Source organism: Amphiprion ocellaris, chromosome 9 (assembly GCF_022539595.1).
Source record: "Amphiprion ocellaris isolate individual 3 ecotype Okinawa chromosome 9, ASM2253959v1, whole genome shotgun sequence".
NCBI classification, from domain to species: domain Eukaryota; kingdom Metazoa; phylum Chordata; class Actinopteri; family Pomacentridae; genus Amphiprion; species Amphiprion ocellaris.
Genome location: NC_072774.1, coordinates 26,451,432 through 26,474,026, shown reverse-complemented (window position 1 = coordinate 26,474,026; position 22,595 = coordinate 26,451,432). Strand labels below are relative to the sequence as shown.

Genomic DNA, 22,595 nt, shown 5'->3' with positions numbered 1-22,595 from the left:
TGAGTGTTACAGAAAAGGGAGGAAATGTGTATCAGTATGAAAACACCAAACTTGGGATGTTTGTGGAAACAGTAGAAACTTTAGTCGGTAACAGACAGTTGTACAGCAGTAAACATGTCACTCCAGCAGCTGTGTCCCTCTCTGGCTGTCTGTCCTTCTCCCTATACTTTTCAGTAGTGTCTGTGTTGTACCGTAAGCTTCAGGCAGTCATGGAGTCAAGCAGTCCTCATGAGTGATAAAGGGAGGATATGCCTTCCAGCGTCTGGGGTTGCCATTCATAGTATGGGAAGAGGGAGCTACTAGCACTACTGTTTTCAAATGAAATGGTGCATAAACAATCTGTCCCCTGATGGAAACATTTCATTTCCCTGCCCGACTGCCATCTCCCATTTTGCTGATCACTCTGAAATGAAGCTGCAATAAGAATTTTTTTAATATATAAGATATTAGAGGTACACAAACGTACAAAAAAGCATTTAGTGTACATCATTTTGCTGAATAGGCCTGGAGCTACCTGATAGTGCTGGTAATGAAAAACCTTTCTCTTGTTCAGAAATAGTATTTATATACACAGATCAGCCCAACATTGAAACTAACTACTTAATATCTCCCTTGTGCCTCCAAAATAGCTCTGAATCATCAGGGCATGGGCACAAGACTTTTGAGGGTGTCCTGTAGTGTCTGGCTGCAGAAGTTGGCAGTGAATCCTTTAGGTCCTGTGAGCTGCAGGGTGGGACCTCTGTGGATCGGGCTGGTTCCGGCGGATTTTAATCGGGCAAATGAGGACACCGAGGATAAGCCTTGGGCTCTTTCTGTGCTCCTTTGTAGTATCTGCTGGGAAAGTCTGCTGCATAGGCTGTGTATAAAGATGAACAAACCCATGTGAAGGTTTTGAAGTGTGGTGGCTTCAATCATTATATCTTTGCAGTACCTTACTCCACCTAAATCCCAGTTATTCCAAAAACCTATATTGTGCTTTAATGTTGTGGGCTATCTCTGTATAATGGAAAAATGCCATCTTCTCAGCATTTTGCTGAGTAAGTAGTTGTTTCTATATGTGACACCTAAAGGTTTATGCAACATTAAGCTGCTTATTTTAGAAGAAGGTCATGGCAAAACTTTGAAAATTCTCCCTGCTCTCATTAGCAGAGATGCTGTTTTGGATTTAACAGCTAACACTTGCCTCATAAATCGCTTCATCACTAATGACAAGCTTTTTTTATTACCCCACATCCATCCACCAGCCCTTCTAGACATCTTAGGGCAGGGGAAATGCTCTAGGTTAATGTAGGTTTACGGTGTAATAGGGACACATAATGTGAATACATTTCCTGAGAAATTCAGTCAAGAAGATACCACGGTATACAGCAGTATTAGCAAACATCTGTGTAACATCCCATAAACGTCACGCGATTCAAAGCTGTATCACCTTACAATATTTGCATTACTTATAAGCTGAGCATTAGAGTATTCGCTCTTCTGTAAAGTAAAAAACAACTGTTTAGATCTACATGATAAAAATACAGGCGCAACAGAAGGAGCAAAAGTCAGTGCAAAAGTTAATACTGAGATCTAAATCTTTTATTTTTCACTACTTTGTATGTATACCTTTTGACACATTTTTCTATGCAGGCCCTGCCATATCTTTTCAACAGGCATTCATGGTGCCACCTGTAATAGTCCTCTTTGAAATACATTTTACACTCTTGCAGCTCCATATTATCAGTCTAATATCTGTGCTTCTCTGTCAGAATTATTCATCCATTGTGTTGGCCCAGGCCAGGTTCATACCAAACACTGGATCTCATCTGAGCAATATATATATATATATTATATATATTTTGATCTCATCTGACCAAAGAATGTGCTCCAAATATTCATCAGGCTTTGTATCATGTTCTTTAGCAATGATTCATCTTGCAGTTTTCTACTGAAGAGCAAACAATACATTTTTCTTAGATGCTGCCTATAGAAGTTAACGTTATGCCATGTCCTTCACACTGTCTGAAATTTCACAGACACTCTTCATTTCCATTGGTAACCGTGTTTCAGGGTTAAAGCACTACCAGTGTGTTTTTCACAGCTAGATTGTGCAAGTAGCTACCTGTCTGTGGTATCATTTCTAGTGGCCAGCTACTGTGTCTAATTAGTGGTACTGTGGTTCATGCTATACCTAATGATTTTTGCTGCGACTGCGTTTCCACTTGTTTTAGTTAAGTACCGATCTTGCTTTGTCCTGTTTATATTTGGAGTCTCAAAATCAGATTTTTAAAACCAGTTTGGTAATTATTTTGCCCGTGGGGATATGATATAGACATAAGCTATTGCTAAAAATGATTTTTTCCACATGAAGCCTTGACATATACATACAGAAAACACAGCTTATAGGTCCAAAACTAAGGAATTTCTGCTGTTCAGAAGTGATTTTAAATCTATGTCCATGCAATAAGGCTAATTGGAAATTACAGGTGTACTTAGTTTTGTTTTGGTGATCACAGATTTTCAAACCTGTGTGTCAGTGATCATACATGTATTCACTTCTGAATTTCTGCTATGCCTCTGATTTTAATAAAATTTTTCAAAGTATTTCTTTTTGATTATTCATAAGTGGAAATATTCTACTTTTCAACTCATAAAAAGAATAAGTTAATGAGAGGTGATACAATATGGCTTCATTTGTCATTGAAGTGATACTGAACTCTGGTGTACTCACTTCTGTTGTATACTGAATATACACAGTTATATACAACTTTGTGGAAATGCCTGCTTTGGGCTAATCTACTGAATCAAATGGCAAATATCAGCCAGGTCTAAAGATAAATACTTTCATATTACCCCAAACAGCATCTATCTTTTCATCCATTTTCAGCTCCTTCCCTTCAGCTCTACCTGGGGGATCTTGGGGTCCACCCAGGGCAGCTAGAATGTATAAGTATGCTTTGGGTCTGCCCCCGGGGTCTCCTCCCAGTCAGACGTTCCTGATGTAGCTCCACAGGGAGACTCCCCAGAGGCATCCTAATTACATGTCTGTGTTGCCTCAACTAACTCTTTCAGCATGAGTGCTGAGCAGCAGGTCTACTCCAAGCTCATCCCAAATATCTGGCTCCTCACTCTATGACCCCAACCTGCCCAGGCAGCTTATTTCAACTTTTTGTAGCCATAAATCAGAAATTTCACCTTCAGGCTCAGCTCCATTTTCAACATGGTATTTCTCACCATGCCATTTGTCAATTCCTCACATCACTGTAACCTCATTTGGGAACAAGGCCCACAGACTCTTAAACTCCTTCACTTGGGGGAGCAGTTCCAAATGCCAGAGGTGGGTGGCTGTTCAAGGGAAGCATTAGACACACCGGGCTGACAACATTCAGGGTCTTTCACCATCTCAGAGTGCTTCCTCTCTGCTGCTGACATCATGCCAGCCACTATCTCAGGAGCTGTTCATGCCCTGCTCTCTGTCCTTTGGGTCTGTTTTGCAATTTTGAGACGCCTATAGTTGATGATTTGGTGGAGTTAATACAATTAGAGCACATACTACTTGTCACATGTTTGCTGCATTTTACGTATACACCAAGTTTGAGTTTAAAGTATACACACGTCATTGAATTGGACATAAGCTGTCACATACTGTAGCTACAGTAATATAAATGTGGGTTTATACTCCCACAGACATATTCACAGATAACAGCCTTCTCTCCTCTCAATTAAGGATGAAAAGTTTGGATTTCCCTAAGAATCAAATTAGGTTATGATTCTCAGAGCTACACTTTCTTATAAATCATGATTTAAACTTGAGAGCTTTTGGATTATGCGATTATCATCCATACATTTTCTATACACGTTTATCCTTTTAGAGCCATGGGGGCTGAGGCCTAGTCAGAAGCTCGATATGTGCATTCATGTACAGAATATTAAGTCTCAACTAAATTTAAACTACACATTTACTTTTTTTGCAAGAAAAAAGTTATAAAAGCAGTTTTAGGAATTGCACATATTTTTCACAGAATTCTGTATAATTTATTTTTTTCCCAAAAAAACACTTTATTCCCCATCAATATGTAAGATGGCCGCAGGGGGGAAAAGTTTGAGTAGTGCACTGCCTCATCAGCTGACATCTACTGAACTTCTGCTTTGACAGTTGATTAATGTGAAACTTTTTCTCAGATTGTCAAAATGACTGCTGAGTCCGCCAGACTGCTGGAGGATATGTAGACCTGCTCTTTGATCCCAGCAAGTTACTACTGGTGTTAATTCATAAATCATTTGCTCTCTCTCTCTCTCTCTGTCCTCCACCCACCTCCCATATCTCTGCACCAGGGACGGACCCGACCAGACCTCGCCTCAGATCGGTCAGTTTAGTGGCAACTCCGTCCAGGATGGCGTTTCTACCACCGCCAACCAGATCCTCATCAAGTTCCACAGTGACTTCAGCACCAGTGGCTTCTTTGAGCTGCATTATTATGGTAACCTCTCCTTTGATACCAGCTGGGTAGGGACACTATCCCACATTCCTGTAATGATCCGTGTTCATGTGATCATCACAGGACCCATGTGGTGGTAACAAACATCAAACGAGAGCAGGGAAAGATTTTCCCCTTCTGTCTACATAGACATGCCTTAATTTTCCTCCTGGTATTTCCTCCAGTACTGTCTAATGATAAATGATGAATCCTTTCTGGTGCCTGTTTTTTGTCTGCACTATTAAAAGAAGCTGATTAATAATAAAATGTTCCTCAGATAAATTAGCGATTGGTTTTTGATGATCATTAACAGTGATGGGTGGCAATTTAGGATCTAATCACCTTCAGTATGATGGGAGAGTAAAGATTGCTGTGGTTGACTAGAAAACACTCACACACACACTGTCTCTTTCTGTTTTCTGTTTTTAAATGCACATATACTCAGTCCAGTGTTTGTCCTCTCCCCAACAGCTTACCAGCTGAGAACATGCCAGCCACCCCCTCCTGTTGCCAACGCTACCATCCTAACCGATGATGACGAGTTTGAAATAGGTCTGTCTTATTTTATTTTGCTTGTTTACCAGCCAGGGACATTGTGTAATACAATCAGTTTGCACTAGATGTAAGGTTATCTGCTTCGACAGCCCTGGACAGATGGAAAAACAATGAATAGACACATCAAATAGTTTTGGTCATTCACTCCAAAACCACTGTATGTTTATTTATTTGTCACTGGTCTTTGCACTCCTACCTATTTTGAGTTAAATAATAAATCTATCCCTGTATATTTTCAATGTTTATACATTTTCTGTAACCCTTTAGTGAGAGAGCTGTTTGTTGCAGACTTTACCATCTCCTTTCACCTGCAATGTGCTCTTTATCTCCCTCTTTTTCTTTCTTTCTGTCTTGCTCCTTGCTCTTCCCTCTCATATTTCTCTTCTTTGTTTTGAGTTTCTCTATCTGTTCATGTTTCATGCATTAAAATATTAGTTTGAGGGCAGGGCTAATTAGCTCTACTTATAAGCTGTTTGTATTTTCAGTGTTCAGAAATGATTAGCAAAGTGAAGGGGAAGTCATGGCTAGTGGCTGCCTTACTTTGTGCCTTTGAAATTGAGTGTAATTTAGATTTTGTGTATGTTTGTGTGTGTGTGTACCTCTGTATAAGTCTGTGACTGTGTAATGTAATGAAAAGCCTTTAGTGCAGCAGCTAGCTAAGGGGATGTCAATCTTCATTAGAAAATGTGTTGTTGATTACTGTTTCAAGTGCTGGTGCTGAAGAGTTTTTTACCATTGCAGCTTTGTGGGGATATGTGTGTGTGTGTGTGTGTTTGTACCTGGGTGGGTGGATGAATGGATGGATATGTCCACTCCTAACCTGTGTGTGTGTGTGTGTGTGTGTGTGTGTGTGTGTGTGTGTGTGTGTGTGTGTGTGTGTGTGTGTGTGTGTGTGTGTGTGTGTGTGTGTGTGTGTGTGTGTGTGTGTGTGTGTGTGTGTGTGTGTGTGTGTGTGTGTGTGTGCGCGTGCGTGTGCGCGTGCGTGTGTGTGTTGATATGGTTGCTGGTGTAAATGACCTCACAGGGGACATTATTCGGTACTCGTGCTTGCCAGGCTTCACCTTGGTGGGCAGTGAGATCCTGACCTGCCGACTTGGAGAGAGGCTACAGATGGATGGACCGCCGCCAGTCTGTCAAGGTTGGTTTATGTCTGTGTCTTCTTGTTTTTGTACGCCTTTCGAATGTTCTTCTGTTTCATGTGTGGGTATTTCTCCCCCACATTTGTGTGTATGTGTAGCCATGCTCGGTTATGTGTATGCTCGACACCACTCTGCCAGGGCTGGTTGGAGTCAGCAGCACCCAGTGTTGATGCATCATTTAACAGACTGCCAGCAGGGCCCCTTCCAGCAGGCTCTTGGTGGCAAATAGCATCTCTGTTCTAATTTATCAAGACTCATGGAGTCGGAATACTACTGACCCAAGATCATAAACCTGCATTTACAGATCAGCAGTTTTCTTCATATTCAACAAGTGTTCTTTTTTTTTCTTCCATGCAATGTAAGCTAGGTGGTAGCAAGTTGTAGTAGTCCTTTTTTTCCACTATGGTTTCCACAGAAAGCTTATATTCTACTGATTATTCTACCCCATGGCTTTGATTGATGTAAAATGTCTTCCTATCCATATTTTTTTTAGAAGATGGATTTTCAAGCATGAAACAAAGAGAACTAAATGTCTATGTTGTCTGCATCAGAGATTTTGTTTAGACTAAAAAACAAGCCTGCCTGTCGTGCTCATACATCTCCACTGCAGACAACAGAGCGCTCTGAAACCTTCTATCCCCTGTGGATAGGCATCTTTTGAAGTGCCCCGAAGTCCTTTGTCTACAAGTCTTGAGTTGATGAGCGTTTCTGTCTTTTTATATCTGGAAACTGTGAGTAATCGCATTACACTTGTGATCAAGGCATGACAGATACTCGACAAACCCGGAGCGTGCATTCATAAAGCGTCTTAGAATAGGACTAGTGATTCGGAACCTATTTGCTCATCCCTGGCTCTTATTATTGGATGTCTGACTTGATATCTTAGTTTTCTCCCAGTGGCAATTTTGCAGCTGACTCTGTTTCACTCTTACAAGTAAGAATTTGGCTGATTTTAATTTAGTATGTGTTAGGAGCCACAAGGAGAGCAGTGCACAATAAAGGCAAAGCATAAGCCGCGACCTGACTGGTTGATCCAGAATCAAAAAGCTACCCATGTTCTCATACTTTATTCATAAAGGTTGCATACAGACCTGTCAGTCAGTAGCTCTGTTAATGTATGCACAAAGGTCAGAGAGACCAAAAGCACATCAGTTTGTTAAAATTTACATTCATGATCCGGAAAATAACATTGCCTACCTTTACTTGTACTGCAGTGGGCTTTCCTAGCATTTTTCAGAATTAATAATTCATGAAGGCACCAGTGAAGTCCTGAAGCATTTTATTAGCTTGTTAGACATTGTAGAGTAAAGAGAGAGAAGCAAAGGTGAGAAAAGCTTGATTGCGTACTGAATCATACTACTTTGGCATACAGATGTACTATTACATTATCTTGACATGAAGGAAATTAAAGCATGTACTGAAATGAAGCACAATGCTTTTTGATGCTTACTTCCAATGTTTGTTTGAAAATGACCAAAATAGCAGATCGGCAACAACATAAAAAGGTTGGAATAATTTTATTAGTTTCCTGTGTGCCAAGAGAGGGCAGTCAGTCACCTGAGAGTACTGGAAGATATTTCAAGCTCTCTGGTTAATGTTGGCCCTGCCAGATCACCTTCTCATGTGTTACTGACTACACTGAGCTCTGCCAAGACCAACCTGGTCCCATCATCTAAAACTCACATACTGTACTTGAAATAATTTCACAGACTTTAATTTGAGTGACTAAATTAACCTGCCCAATCCAGACGGACAAAGCATGTTGGGGCTATTCTAGTAGAACACAATTAGGCAATAAATTATACCAGTATTTAAGATGGACTTAACTTTTGTGATGCTGGTTTACACCAGCTCTGGAACATCAGAAAAAATGTGTTATAAATAGTGTATCCTGCCAAGAAAATTGGCTAAACTAATAGTATAAAACATATGAAAAAATACATCATTAGATTAGTAAAGAATGTGCCTTTTATTAGAAATTATGCCAAATAGAGTAAAATGCTCAGTGAAATGAATGTGTTTGTGGTGGGTTTCCTCAACATGAGCAACAGAATGTGTCAGATAACTAGTCATCTGGATCGAACTGCTCCTTAAAACCTGCTTTGGGCATCGCATCGGAACAGTTTTTCATGACATTTTCATGGATCGCCTCATTATTCTAGTCAAGAATTCATTACATTTTCTTGTGTTGGATATGTTATGTCCTTGTGCCACCTCTAGCATGAAACTAATTGCTCTCCTTGGGACATGTAAAGTTGAACTTAATTTGAGTTGACCCACTGTTCACATCCAAGAGACTGCTACCGTCAGCCTGTGAAGGGGCCGTTTCCTGTATGCAGCTTGCCGATAGGGCAGGAAAAAGAATTCTCTTGTGCTCCACGATTCTGCTTTTACTTGCTGTCAACCCCTCTGTTAATTGTCATTTTATGCTTTTAAGATAAGACTGAAATGTCCTTGCAGGGGCTATGCAATTTCACCCCCAAATACCCCGGGTTTTTGCGATATTTCCCAAGGCTCTGTCTTTATGAAAGCCTGTGAGGAAGGTTGTGTAGTAGCTTTGATCAAGGATGGAGCCACAATCGAGTTGACTGCTGTGTTGGTAAACCATCTGCCACACTGAGGTTCATTCTAACCCATTAAATGATGTAATATTGCTCCCGCCTTCACATTCCTATTGATTTCCACATCTTTGAGAAACTCTAATAAATATCATGTTCTGCACTCACCTTGTCTTTGCAATATGTGTGTGTGAAATCCTTTTGTGTGATGCCAAATAATATGTAATGCCGAGTGTCACATTGTGATTGCATGTGTGCAGCCTGCTGAGCAGAAATTAAACATGCGGTGGTTTGCACAAGGAATTACCAACACATGCACTGTTGACATGATTTAGCAAATGTCAGCTCTTAGGGAAATCACAGTGGCTTGTGCACAAATAAGAGACCGTGCAAGATTTTTGGGTTTTAAGAAATTTCTCAATGAAGAGGGATGAATTATATGGTCATTTACAGTCTAATGCAGAATCCTTTGACTTCCCCTTTATTCTCTTCATAAGATGCAGTTAATTTAGATTTTTTCATTTAAATAATTGTAATGTAATATGTAATAAATGTATAAATATAAGAATTTTGTCTTTTATATTTATTGATTTACTGTATTTGTCTGCCTGTGAACCATTGTACAATTATGTGTTTGAACCTCTGTGGTAATAAGAACACACTGGCTATGTTGTGTTTATGTTACACAGAGCTCCACTTTTGTATTGTAGCCAAACCACCATGTAAATGCACTGCAATCTTTCTTTTGCTCTCGGGGCAGCTTACTGTCTGTATCATGGTTCTTTATAAACCCCTCCTCTAAAGTAGCAATATTGAGGTGTCTGAAACATTTTGAAGCCTCCTATGATTCATTTTTTAAATCCCTACACCTCAAGTTTCAGGCAAAGCGGTTTAAGCCACATCTGTGCTTAATGGATAGACTTGTGTTTGTTGTCTGGCAAGATTATTTCATCAAACAAGCACTGGAGCCTCAATTATTACCATAACAAGCTTCTACTAGCTGGATGGCTCTATTCAGAGTGTATTAACACTTGAAGTGAGCCAGTTTCCTGTGCATCTTAAAGAGGGAAGTGCAGGAAATGGAATGCATGTAGCGTGTAAATAGTTTTTGCATCGGTACGCCAATTGTGGTATTTTATAGAAAAAGGTTGTAGAATTGAAATTAGCAAAATGTTGGAGAAATTTCTTACAAATTATGTAACTTTTTCACCTCAATTTGTGCTGGCTCTTCGACAAACATAGCCCTGGTATCAGTAGAAGCAGAGGCTGCTGCTGGCAGGAGAAATGAGGAAAGAACTCTGTAAATTGATGTAACTGCACTAACTAAAGGACCCCATTTACCTTCAGTGAACTCCATATTTCCGGGGAAAGTCATAATTCTCATGCTAAAATTGAGCCACAGACCTTTTTATTTAATCTCAAATGCAAAATTAAGTATCTTAACTGCAAAGACGTGCAATACGGCTAATGTATATTATTTGGAACGTATGGACTTTAGAGGTTTTTAAGAATCTGTAAAATTAAAAATGAAACCACCTAAAAGTGATGAAATGATGCGACTCATTGCCACCCACTGATGTGGAGTGCACCCTTAGGAGACATCAGTGTTCACAGAGGGGGAAAAAAAATGCTTATAGGTCTCATAGCTCAAAATTTCTACTGTCGACTTAATATTTTTGCCTCTGTGGCCTGTCAAGGAAATACCTATGCATGTATATAATACTCAAACGTGGGCATTTTTAAAGACATTCATCCTTCACATTGTTCTTTAACTTAGATCTTTAATATTGACTCGTATATTTTTTTAAGCCAATTACGTAGCATGTAATTAAACACTACAGGGATTGAAAATAAATACAAATGTGTGTCTGCTTTGAGAAATGCAAACTGCAGAAGCAGCTCATCAGGAAATTCTTCATACAAGTAAGGGGAAAATATTGATTTTTCTCACAAACTGTCAAAGAATGGTAGTGAAGAAATATTGCTGTTTCATAATAAATTGCTACGTTAATTTATTTTCTGAATAGACTGAGTTGAGCTTTAATGCCTCAAGAAAACCTCAGTATTTCCATAATTATTGATTCTTTTGTGTGCAAATTTTGTTATGCTTTTGTTTAATTATTTACATATTTAATTTCTGTATTGTTGAGATGATTTATTAAGAATTTTTCTTGATCTCACTGCCCACAGAGGGAGAAAGAAATACTTTTTTTTCCCACAAAATTATTTTCTTAGACTTTTTGGAGACTATATGTGTTATGACGGCTGTTGTAGTTCAGCCAACTGAAACTTTTGCAGTGACTCGTACTGCTTTGTGTTCGAATTCTCCCATCTTGCCATTTTTTTTTTTTGATATATGTCTGATTCTTTCCAGTGACCTTTTTATCTGGGACACTTGTTCGCATTAACCTTTTATATGCATCATGTTTCTTCACTAGTGGCCCTGAAGAGAAACTTCTGTTCGCAGCAGAGAAGGAAAAGAAAGAAACAGGACTATCATTATTTCAGACATGCCAGACTGCAGGAAATGAAGGGAATGTTCTGAGCTGATACGCATGAGAACACACACCAACACACACACCGTTTTCCATACAAAGTTAGCTGTCTCACCTCCCGACTATTATTGTTTGACAGATTGATATCAGGGGAGACTGGTGACAACAGCAGACTCACCAGCTCAGCCCTTTGGTGCAATATAAGTCGGGCTGAAATGTAATTGTTTCAGGACTAGTTATTTTTTGAAAGTAATTTCTACTGTCACACTGGAACAATCTTTTTCTCCCTTCATTGTCCTCATCGTTCCTTTTCTCTAATTCTTCCATTTTCTCTCCTATACCTTTGTCTCGTGAGTTCTGCCTCTTGTTTTCTTCTACCTCTGTCATCCTTTTCCTCATCCCTTCTTTTCCCCCCTGCTTCCTCTATAGTTTTTCCTTTCTCACTTTATCTTCCTTATCTACCTTATTTTCATTTTGTTTGTGTCTTACCAGTTCAATGTCCAGCCCATGAGGTGCGTTTCGACTCGACAGGGGTGATCTTAAGTCCAGGCTACCCTGAAAACTACCCCAATCTCCAGATGTGCTCCTGGCTGATCAATGTGGAGAAGGGTTACAACGTCACTCTGCACTTTGAGCTCTTCCAGACAGAAAAAGAATTTGACATCCTGGAAATATTTGACGGTGGGTCATGCTGGGTTCGTTTGTAAAACACTAGTTGGCAACTCAACTGGAGTGTTTGATTTGTTAACACCAGACAAAACATCAGTCACTAGCATATCTGCTTGATCTCGATGCGAATCATTTTCTGTGTGTCTTTGTGTTCAGGTCCTAACATCTACAGTCAGAGCCTTTCATCCCTCAGTGGTGACATTGAGACACCCTTCAGTCTGACCACCACAGGCCACCAGCTCCTGCTGCGCTGGTCCTCTGACCACGGCACCAACCGCCGCGGCTTCCACATCAGATATGTGGGTGAGTATCAAAGTATGTATCCAGTTTATAATCATATTCTCCTTTTATTATTGCTGTTTGAACATACTTTGTCTCTAAATTGCAGACAAGTGATAAAAGTCATGTGTCTACAATTTTGGCAGCATGTGGTCACTTCATTTGAATATGTGATGTTTATTGAACCTACAGCTTCTGGATCTGACTATGAACATTACTGAGGACACAGAGCAACCCCATGATTTTTATCACAATTGTTTCAGGACATTTCTTGAGTTTTAATATCCATCAATTATCAAAAATAAATTTTTTACACAGAAAATTGTTCAATAGGAGCTGTTTTCACATGCAAAAACCAGAAGGCACAAAGAAAGTCACTAGGAGGCTTGCATGCTGTTTTGCACTCATTAATTTCAAAAGGTTTAAATTCTTAATTGGCTCTTTAATAAAGCAAGTGGTGCAAAGCAAGAGCAGCACAGGGATCTTCTTCCATTTGAAATGCATCAATAATAATGGAAAAAGCACAAAAGACATTAATTTTTCATGTTGTCTCTCCATTATATTTAATACACGAAAGTGTTCCTGTGAAAGCAACTTGGTGTGATGAATTTTGTAAAGAAAACTCCTCTTTGACTTGATTGACTTGAACAAGAACTGACTTAAACTCCAGTGTGTATTTTTGTCTAACGCCACTGCTATCTTCCAGTCATGCTGATTTGAAGGAATAGTTGACAGCTTTTGTGAACCACACAGCCTCCCCTTGGATTTTCTGTCCCGTTGGCTATTCGTTGGTCTTATTCTGGAAATCACATTTACCTTTTTTGTGTTCGATGGGCTGGAAGATGAGGGAGAGGAGGGCTATGGAACAAATAACTCCAGGATGCAGCAGCCCTGCATGTGTTAAAGCAAATTGAATATGTGCATGCCCATAGGCCAGAGAGGAATAGTAATAATGTGATTTTGAGGACTTCCTTTACTTTGTGGCACACAGCCTGAGTGCTAAATAGATGTGACACTCCTCAGGCATTTTCCCTCATTATCGTTCTGCATTCAAAATGGGGCCTTACTGTAATAAAAAATGTTCACTTCAGTCTTTCTCCAGAGGTGCTTTGTTAATGCCTCTCATTCTTTTCTCTGCTTTATTTTTCTCTCCCTTCTCTCCAATATCTGCTTTTATTTTCTTTGTCCTCTTCCCTTGACTTCATTCTCACCTCACTCTCCTGCTTCTCTTTTCTCTGCTCGCCTCGGTTTTCTTCATTCGTCTATTGTAGCGATGTACTGCAGTACTCCAGACTCTCCACAACACGGCTTTGTGGTGAGCCAGACTGGGGGTCATCTGAACAGCATGGTGCGCTGGGCCTGCGACAGGGGGTACAAGCTGATCGGAAAGGGCACAGCTGTGTGCAAGAAGACCACCTATGACTACTACGCCTGGGATGCGCCAGTTCCTGCGTGTCAAGGTGAGCTCATCAGCCCCGGCAGCCCTTTATTTTCAATTTTAGCCTGCTTCTCTCCCTGCTCTTCTGGTCACTGCCTCTGCACCCGGAGGCTCAGCAGGCAGACAGGCGAGCGCTTAAGGCACCCAAGTGTCTCGGCCCAAGCCTTATTCCTTGTGTTGTTAGCAGCTGAACTGATTCCAGCCTGATTGAGAGCCAGCGCCCTGTCAGGTGGAAAGGAAACAGAAATCAATCCTCCCTTCTTCTGTCAATTTCCACTTCTTCAAATTACTTTGGCTAACTTGCCATTAGCATGCAGTGTCTGTTGCTGTTGGGTCTCACTCAACTAATTGGGTTCTTTGATGCGCACATGTGAAATGTGTGCATTTTCGTGCACATGACTCCGTGCACTAGCACACGCACACAAACACACGCACACACACACACACAATCAGGCAGCAGTAAACATCAACAGATGGTCTGCTCAATTGCATTTTATCATGATGCAGTGAAATCAAAATATGTATGTCATGTACTATAAATGATTTAAAAATGCTTCACACCTGTGATTGATTCCATCAGTTTGGTAATTGCACGCAGCTCTTTCAAAGCAGATATGGCTGCAGATGAAATAATATATTCATACAGATGCTGTCCATCTGTTCAAAGGCAAAGATTACATTGCACTCATTCTTTCCAGTGCATGATGTGTTGAGAATCTCCAATATATTAATCCATCTGCCTCGTTCATGCACCTCAGAGCAAGAGCAATGCCTTAAAATAATTTTTAAGCCCTCTGACATTCTACGCTTCGATGATTTAAAAGAATTCACTCTTCAAACATCAAATATTTCCATCTGCAGTGTAGAAAAGTTTTCATTGCTTTCGATTCATATCTGTTAAATTGTCACAAATGAATGTCGATTGATTCTGTCTTGGGGTGGTGGATGGCGATGTAGTGGCTCCATGCCATGCTGGCAGATACCTACCTTTGATGTTTCACAGTGTGCAGTTACTAATACTGTTTGAAGAGATCTGTGTTTGCATAACCATTGCCTTTTAGTATGGCCCCACAGATGTTGGTTTCCCTGCTCTATCTATTATACAGATGATAAACATCTTGAAAAGTACTTGCTCGAGCATTCTGTTTTGGTCTAAGCTCTAAGGCCACAGTAACCTAGATTCACTCTCTAGTTACAGGGACGAAGTGCTGTGTGGTAGATTTTCAGTGTGTGAGTGCTTCCTACTTTTAATGTTGGGAAGAGTTGGAACTGAAATTAGCTAGATTTTAGGCTGCAGTTTTATATGTCATTAAAATATTTTCTGACTATGAAATAAGCAACATAAAATATTAAATAAGCCACTTTTGTCTTTTTTTGGGGGGGGGCATAATTTAAGAGGTAATCGTTAATGTTGGAACCTGTGACTCTGGAGGGAGATTATTGATCTTTAGCTAGTTAGGATATCGGACTGGATGTGTAAATGGATTCTTTTTTTTGTTTTCCATTTTCACTTTTACTCTGAGGAGGCTAGATCCATTTATTTTTTATTTAGAAGCCAGGTCCATATGTATTTTCTTGATTTTCTTTACCTTGTAAACTTTAAAGAGCTTTTTTTTTTATGGATGCATAGTTTATAAGCAAATGAATTAAGTTTTGATGTGACACATGCATTTCCACATTATCTTTTAATCATAATATGCAGGTGTGAAACCTTTATATAAAATTTTGACTTTGATTGGAAACATAGATATTTGCATTGTTGTTGGTATTATACATAGAAGTGCAGTGCCATTTTACTTCCTTTCATGATGTTTATTTCCTAAGATTATAACCATTTGACAAAAGATAAAGTACCAAATAGTGTCTTTGTTGCACTGCCAATACCAGTGAAAGTATATTTAGATGTGTATTTATCACTGTCTGCCATACATGTGGCTGTTGAGTGATTCTGTGCCTGTCTGACCATGTCTCTCTGGTATGCATCTTGTTCTGCACATTAACATGTGCATCAACAATGGCTCTCTTGCTGCTTGCAGCTGTGTCATGCGGTGTGCCCAGTGCACCAGTGAACGGAGGTGTGCTCGCTGCTGATTACTCTGTCGGCACACGGGTGACCTACTTCTGCAACAGCGGCTACCGGCTCTCCTCCAAAGAGCTGACGACCACAGTCTGCCAGCCAGACGGCACCTGGAGCAATCACAACAAGATACCCCGATGCATCGGTGAGTAGATGGTGCTGGGGGAGGATGTAGAAGAGAGAGAGACTGATTCAGAGAGACTGCAAGGACCCATAGCAAGATTTCTTTTTTTTTTTTTTTTTTTTTGTAAAAACATTCTCAAATTTTAGGACTAGAGAGTAAGATTTATGGAGGACTTTCATTTTGATAATGTTCCCATTGTGTATTACTTCTGCTATTTTTGATATGCAAGAAATCAAAACATGAGGATGAGGAAGAGTAATGGAGGACACAGATTTTTTTTTGTTTCCTTTTTGTTTTGAATTGGAGAAGATCCAAGTTGGGGGTTTTAAAAAAAAATCCTCCGGAGAACTTGTAGAATATCAAACAGTTTTAACAAAACTGCACAGTAATGGAAAATGTCATAAAATATGGAGTGTGGTCCCACAGAACCACGAGTTGCAGTTTCATTACAAAAACACTAACTTATTGGGTGGTGATAAAACAGATGGATGAAAGGGAGAATAGTGGTTGAGAGGAAATCTGTAGCTGGCACTGGGATGAGTGTTTTACATGCCAGAGCAACTCCTCCAAGTTTGAAAGTCGCTGTGAAGAGTGATTGACAGCACTGTTTTCTATGGAGACCGATGTTTATTCTCTGCCGTATACAGCAAAAAAGGGAACAGAGTTTGTTTTGAAGCTCATTTGGTTTTAGAGTGCGCCAGTTCATAAATAGCTTTGTTGTGGAAGAACATTTGTGTTAACTGCACCGCATAGATTAGATTATTGTACTGCTTAATGTATTCCTTTGTATCTATTTGTACTTTCTTTATATGATGAGTTGTTGCATATGTTTGCAGGGGACGTACAAGGGAGAAGAGATGAAAACAGATGTAAAGCAATTAGACAGATCCCCCCAAAAGCTACTGCCCACTCAATTATCATGTTTCATTTGGGTTTTTTTCACAGTGATGATGTGCCCAAGTCTCAGCTCCTTCACTCTGGACCATGGGAAATGGAGGATAGTCAATGGTTCGCATTATGAGTATGGAACTAAAATAATATTCACCTGCAACCCCGGATACTATCGCGTTGGCCCCGCCCACATCCAGTGCCTGGCCAATGGAGCGTGGAGCTGGAGAAACGAGAGACCTCGGTGTAAAAGTGAGTCACTTTGGCTGCAACAGGACATTAACACAGCACTTGTTGATAACACAAATTCCTGAAATTCAAGTAAAGTCCACATTCCAAAAGAAAGAATGAGCATAGAATTTAACTAAAAGGACGATGTTACCAGAAATTACCTCTGCTTTGTCACTAGTTAATCATCGTATTAACATAAAAAATAGAATAGCAGTAGTGTTGTAGTCCCATTCCATATTCACACTGTATATGTGTTTCATTAGTTTCATTGAAAAATTAGAAGATAAAAGCATTTTAACATTGGTATCCAGCTAAATTGAAAAATCTGCACAAGACTTGAAGAATAAGTATCTTCTTTTCGGCTCACTTAATCAGCATTACTGTGGGAATCGAAATAAAGAAATAAAAAAGAAATAAATGAAATAAAAGCTTTTCTCTGCTGTCATGGGAGCTGTTTTTTGAGAAGCAAAAGTGCTGAATAGACCATGTAATGGCAAAAGTAGATCCCAGCCAGCATGATGAAAGATGTTGGGACAAGGGCAAACACCATCATTATCCTCCCCGTGAAATAGTACAGGTCACTCTTTTATCGCATTAAGGTCGCTAAGATGGGTGTAAATGACTGTGCTCTCCCACTGACTCTGAAGATGTAAGCCAACTTCCAGCTCTTCTTTCTTTCTCTCTTGTTCTTTTTTCCTCTCCTGGTGCCTCCTCCATCTCCTTGCTCTTAGTTTTTACTATCCTCTTCATCTTTTTGCAGTCATTTCCTGTGGCAATCTTCCCACTCCTCCTAATGGGAAGAAAATTGGGACCCAAACTACCTTTGGAGCATCAGCCATTTTCAGCTGCAACCTTGGCTATGTTTTAACGGGATCCACTGTTCGAGAGTGTCTCCTCTCTGGCCTTTGGAGTGGGATGGAGACTCAGTGCCTGGGTAAGCATGGTCTAAATGTTCCCTTTAACTTTTTAAAGGACAGCATTGACCAGGTCAGAAACTGTTGGCAGTCTGTTCAGACAGAGTTTGAGCTTTTTTGGTTGGGCCAACATGCCCAGAATACAACCAGATGGGCAAGCAGAGGGTGACTATAATTGCCTTTGTTGCCAAGTGTGCATGGCCAATGACTGTAAAACGTTTAGAAGATGTAACATTTTTTTGTCATCTGGTTCTGACATGGTGCTGTTTCTCAGCGATGCCGTTGGAACTCATCAGCCAGTTTCAGACCTTGTTGAGATCATACAGTGAAAATTTGTTTTGCAAATGTGCGAGCACTTTTGGCAGCTACCTGTAGCAGATTGGAGCAGGGTTCTATACTGCAAAGCCTTCGAGTCACTGCAATTTGGTGTTTGTGAAATATCAAATGTGAGAAAGCAGCTGTGGAGCCACAGCTTCCCTGAAACCATGACACACTTGCCAAGCTGTACCAGCACAATTTGAGCAGTTGTTAGGATATATAAACAAGAAAATATGCTACAGCTAAGCTTACCACGGCTCATCACAGCTCTGTACTGGTGAAGAAAATGAGACACACGTAATTACTTGAGCCACATTCCAACCCACGCAGTAGCAGAATGTGAAGGTTTCCCTGGCAGATGCATTAGTCTATTTATCAGCTGTGTGGCACCAGCTCTCCCAGCTCAGCTCAAGATTGGTTCAGTTCATTTAAAGAGGGACACCTTTCTCTTGTTTAGGTGATATGACTGACAGGATTAACATAGCGAGGGACCTCTCGGTATAGTTGCCTACTTCAGCATTATCTTCATAGAATCTGGCTACCCTCGACTGGAGTGTGATAAAAAAAATGCTCAGCTGAGTCTCTGGGTGCAGGAGTGAATTAGGGAAATCTTACTCTCAAGTCAGTGGCAATTTCCCAGGTTTTAAGTGGCAGTGGAAATCTCAGCAAGATTCCTCCTCTCTGAAAGGGATTTATTGTAGCTGAAAGTAATACGATTATGTGCATGAGTGTATTGCACAGATTTTGAAGAGTTTCACATGCGTCTCTCTGGCTACTGTAGATTAGAAAGGCAAAGTTATCACCACAAGTGAAGCTGAAGTCTGTGTGAATTTAGAAATAAAAATTCAGAGATAATGAGGTGAAAAATGCATTCCAAATCCAATATGTTTTATGAATACACTAATTTTGCTTGCACCCATTATAATTGCAAGACCTTTTAAAATACCAGTTTGCTCATTTCATTTTCTAATACTGTTGTCAAAATGCAAAGTTATTCAAACATGATAACACAATCAAAATTGTGTTTCTACCCTGCAACTGTCATCCATTAGTTCAATGGGAGCCACTGCAGGTCATTATTCCAAATGGATAGCGAGCTGAACTACATCTTCGCACCACATTGACTGAAACAGTTCATTATGATTCGTCAAGTGCATTGCATCCGCTGCAAAAATTGGACCTCCGTTTTGACAGAGTGTTATAAATACTACAGGAGTTTAGGATGGGCTATCTTGTCATGGCAAAGTCTCTCTCAGTGAAGAAATTAATGATCTAGTTTAGAAAGAACAATAAATATTAAGCAAGAAGAAATGGTAAAATGTGCTCATGGCCGCTTGTCTTTTGCCACCGTCCTACAGTCGGCCACTGTGGCATCCCAGAGCAGATTGTCAATGGGCAGGTGATCGGAGAAAACTTTGGTTACAGAGACACGGTGGTTTATCAGTGCAACCCTGGATTCAGGCTCATCGGCTCCTCAGTACGGATCTGCCAGCAGGACCACAACTGGTCCGGACACCTCCCAGTCTGTATCTGTAAGTACTTTAACACCACTTATCACTGATAAGTGGGAGTGTATGTGAGTTTGCTAAGAGTATTTGGATAAGAGTAGCTGTGCAGGTGTGGAAAAATAAAATTAAATAGATCAAAATTAAATGGACAGTGTTTTCCTGAGTCTACTTTTCAATGACAAAGACGACCTACTTGATTATTTGTATAGACACTGCTTTTCAAGTATGAGTATTTTTAGTTTGATATTGTTTTAAGGGAGCCCTGAATATCTAAATTTGTATTCACGACAAAGAACCGTTTATTTAAAGATGTAAGATTTGATTTAACTCTATAACTCCTCTGCTTTCTGCAGAAAACACTTAGATCTAAACATTATCAATATCATTGTAATTACTTTTCAATAGTTTGTGCAAAATCAATTTCTGCGTCATGTGTAGTATTTTATTTCGTGCAATATGTATGTATTCAATATTTTTTATTTCTCAGGTGATACGTTTTATTTGCATGTGCAACTTTATGATTAGATGGGTAGTATTTTATGTTCAAGTACAGCAACATCAGTATGTGCAATATTTAAAGTAATTAAATTTTTCAGGTGCAATATAATATTTCATTTCATTTTTCTATTATGTGTCATCTTACTTCACCTCAGTATGATTGCCAGCTTTACTTTTTACTGTTTTATTCTAGCCTGAGTCTTTTATTTCAGTAATGTGTCATACTTGTATCTTAGTTTTTTTTTTTTTGTTTTTTTTTAACTTTTCAGGCACTTATTTCCTTTGTTTATTCTGAGCAATATCTGACACAAGAATTTTCTTATTTTCAAAAGTCAGCTCAGTGAATTGTTTATCATTTTGTAAAAGAAAGAAAGAAAGAAAAATCTGAAGCTACTTGCAGTTCCCAGAGCACTCCACTCCTTTAGTTTGACAAACGCTGAAATCTGTCAATAGCTCGTAATTTGATTCTTGATCTCCCATTCACCTCTTACTGCACTGAAATATGCTGCTTAATCTTTCCCGGTTGAGATCATGCCTCGAGTCTAATCCCCCTATTGTCCTCTGAGGTTAATTATATGATAATGACTTTCTTATGATAGGTGTCACTGTATGCGACCTCGATCATTGTTATTGAATTTTCTCTCTCTCCCTCATTCTCTGTCTTTCTACACACTGTTTCCCACTCCCTCTCCTTTGCCATTTCTGTATCCATTGTTTGCTGCCTGTCATTTTCCATTATCTTCTCCACTTCCTGATTTAATCACGTACCTGGGTGATGCGTGTCAACCTCAGCTGTCACATGTGGCCACCCTGGTAGCCCTATCTATGGCCGCACCACAGGCGATGGCTTCAACTACAATGACATGGTGCGATTCTCCTGCAACAAAGGCTACACCCTGGAAGGACCATCCACCGCCCAGTGCCAGGCTAACCGCCAGTGGAGCCAGCAGCCACCAACATGCAGAGGTGAGGTCCAGCTGCAGAGCCTCCGGAATGTATAAATGACTGTCAGCTTGACTTGACTTAGGTATCAGAAGGATGCAAATCTACCTTGACAGTTGAATTCAGGTGTCTCAACAGACTTTGCCTGAGGAGTCAAAACAAACAGGGAAAAAAAAACAAGAATTTGAACCAACAGATGCATCATATTCTTATGCATCTCATTAACCATTTGCAAGGACTCATTTCTAAAGAGGGGTGTACCACGACAACTAAAAGTGTTTTCATTTTATTTTACAGCAGGCTACTTTATCTAGTGCTGCCTCTGTAAGTCAGGCTAGCCATAAGTGGCAACAGGAACCTGCCAGCAAGCAGAAATAGGATCCAGCCAAAGTGTTGGGGCAGAATGAAATAGCTTTTTTGCAGGTGCTGTGTGATCATTCAGGGCTCTGAAGCTAGGATGACCACACGAAATCAGCCGCCAGCAGATGTATCATGATCGTTCTGGAAGCAGTGGCCAGTGACTGCCGAGCCTACAGAGGCTCAGACAAACCAGCAGAAGAGATAGAGGTGGTGCTCACGCATCTATTGATTTGAATGGTAGAAGTCCCTGCCTGCGCTACTTCTCCACATCTGTAGCCTGGTCTTAGAGCAAAAGCAGAGAAATGGCAATATTAAGCTTAAACAGAATGTAGGAAAGGGGAGAAGGTGCAGAGAGAGATTACTTCAGAGGCATGAAATCACAGGATGCAATCACTGGAAGATATCTAATTTAGTCACATGATGGTGCTTCTTACATTTTAGTTTGCCCAGCTTAGGCTCTTTAGTGCTGTGTTTACAATCAACAGTAATGCAGGGGTCTTTATGTGTAACCAGCCCAAAGAAATGTTTACCTGAGAAAGTTGTTTAGAAAAGTTGGATGTTTTGAAGACATATTTTCCACTTTTTACCTTGTCACCAAAATGAAATAGAAACTGACATTAACACCATTCAACCTCCTTTTTAATGATGTTTGTAAAAAAAAAGAGCTTTTCCTATATCATTTCTTTCTAACTTGAGATAGATATTCACTGCGGTGTGAAAATGTGCTAAATGTAGGTAAATATTGTACGTTGTTGACTGGTTTCAATGAAATATGGTAACATGATGACATTGTTATGAATCCGAGTGGTTTTAATTGGTCTATTACCTCTGGATCTAGTGGACGGAAGCTGGGTTTGCCAGATTTTGCCCATTTATGAATATCTCCTCTCTTGGCTTGAATTTTGTTGGCAGTTGGATGTGAAGAGACACAATTTTCATTATTCTGAATAGCACTGCAGAGACAGACCTGGTGAGCGATCAAAACAGTGAGATTATATTAGTCTGCAATGACTCCCTTTGTCAAAGTATGTCTGTCTGTTCCCACTAAAACTTCACCACATTTAGCCAGCTTTGTCACATATTTGCATTATTGATTTAATTGGATGTTGCCCTAAACTTAATTTCACCCTTGTCTCCTCTCA

The 22,595-nt window shown here is 39.9% G+C and overlaps 1 protein-coding gene across 3 annotated transcripts in view; it reads left to right on the top strand.

Moving 5' to 3' along the window:
- LOC111562513 (CUB and sushi domain-containing protein 3) overlaps window positions 1-22,595 on the top strand; it is a 233,827-nt gene that overhangs the window by 156,349 nt on the left and 54,883 nt on the right. For 2 of the 3 annotated variants that reach the window (XM_035943940.2, XM_055013779.1), the window contains 11 exons: window positions 4,318-4,463; window positions 4,932-5,012; window positions 6,040-6,153; window positions 11,700-11,888; window positions 12,033-12,179; window positions 13,427-13,615; window positions 15,630-15,815; window positions 16,740-16,934; window positions 17,674-17,847; window positions 19,504-19,677; window positions 20,944-21,117. In XM_035943940.2, coding sequence (XP_035799833.2) covers window positions 4,318-4,463; window positions 4,932-5,012; window positions 6,040-6,153; window positions 11,700-11,888; window positions 12,033-12,179; window positions 13,427-13,615; window positions 15,630-15,815; window positions 16,740-16,934; window positions 17,674-17,847; window positions 19,504-19,677; window positions 20,944-21,117 — 1,769 coding nt within the window. Of the gene's footprint in view, window positions 1-4,317; window positions 4,464-4,931; window positions 5,013-6,039; window positions 6,154-11,699; window positions 11,889-12,032; window positions 12,192-13,426; window positions 13,616-15,629; window positions 15,816-16,739; window positions 16,935-17,673; window positions 17,848-19,503; window positions 19,678-20,943; window positions 21,118-22,595 lie in introns of all 3 variants that reach the window. The other variant, XM_023261087.3, reaches the window with a different exon arrangement.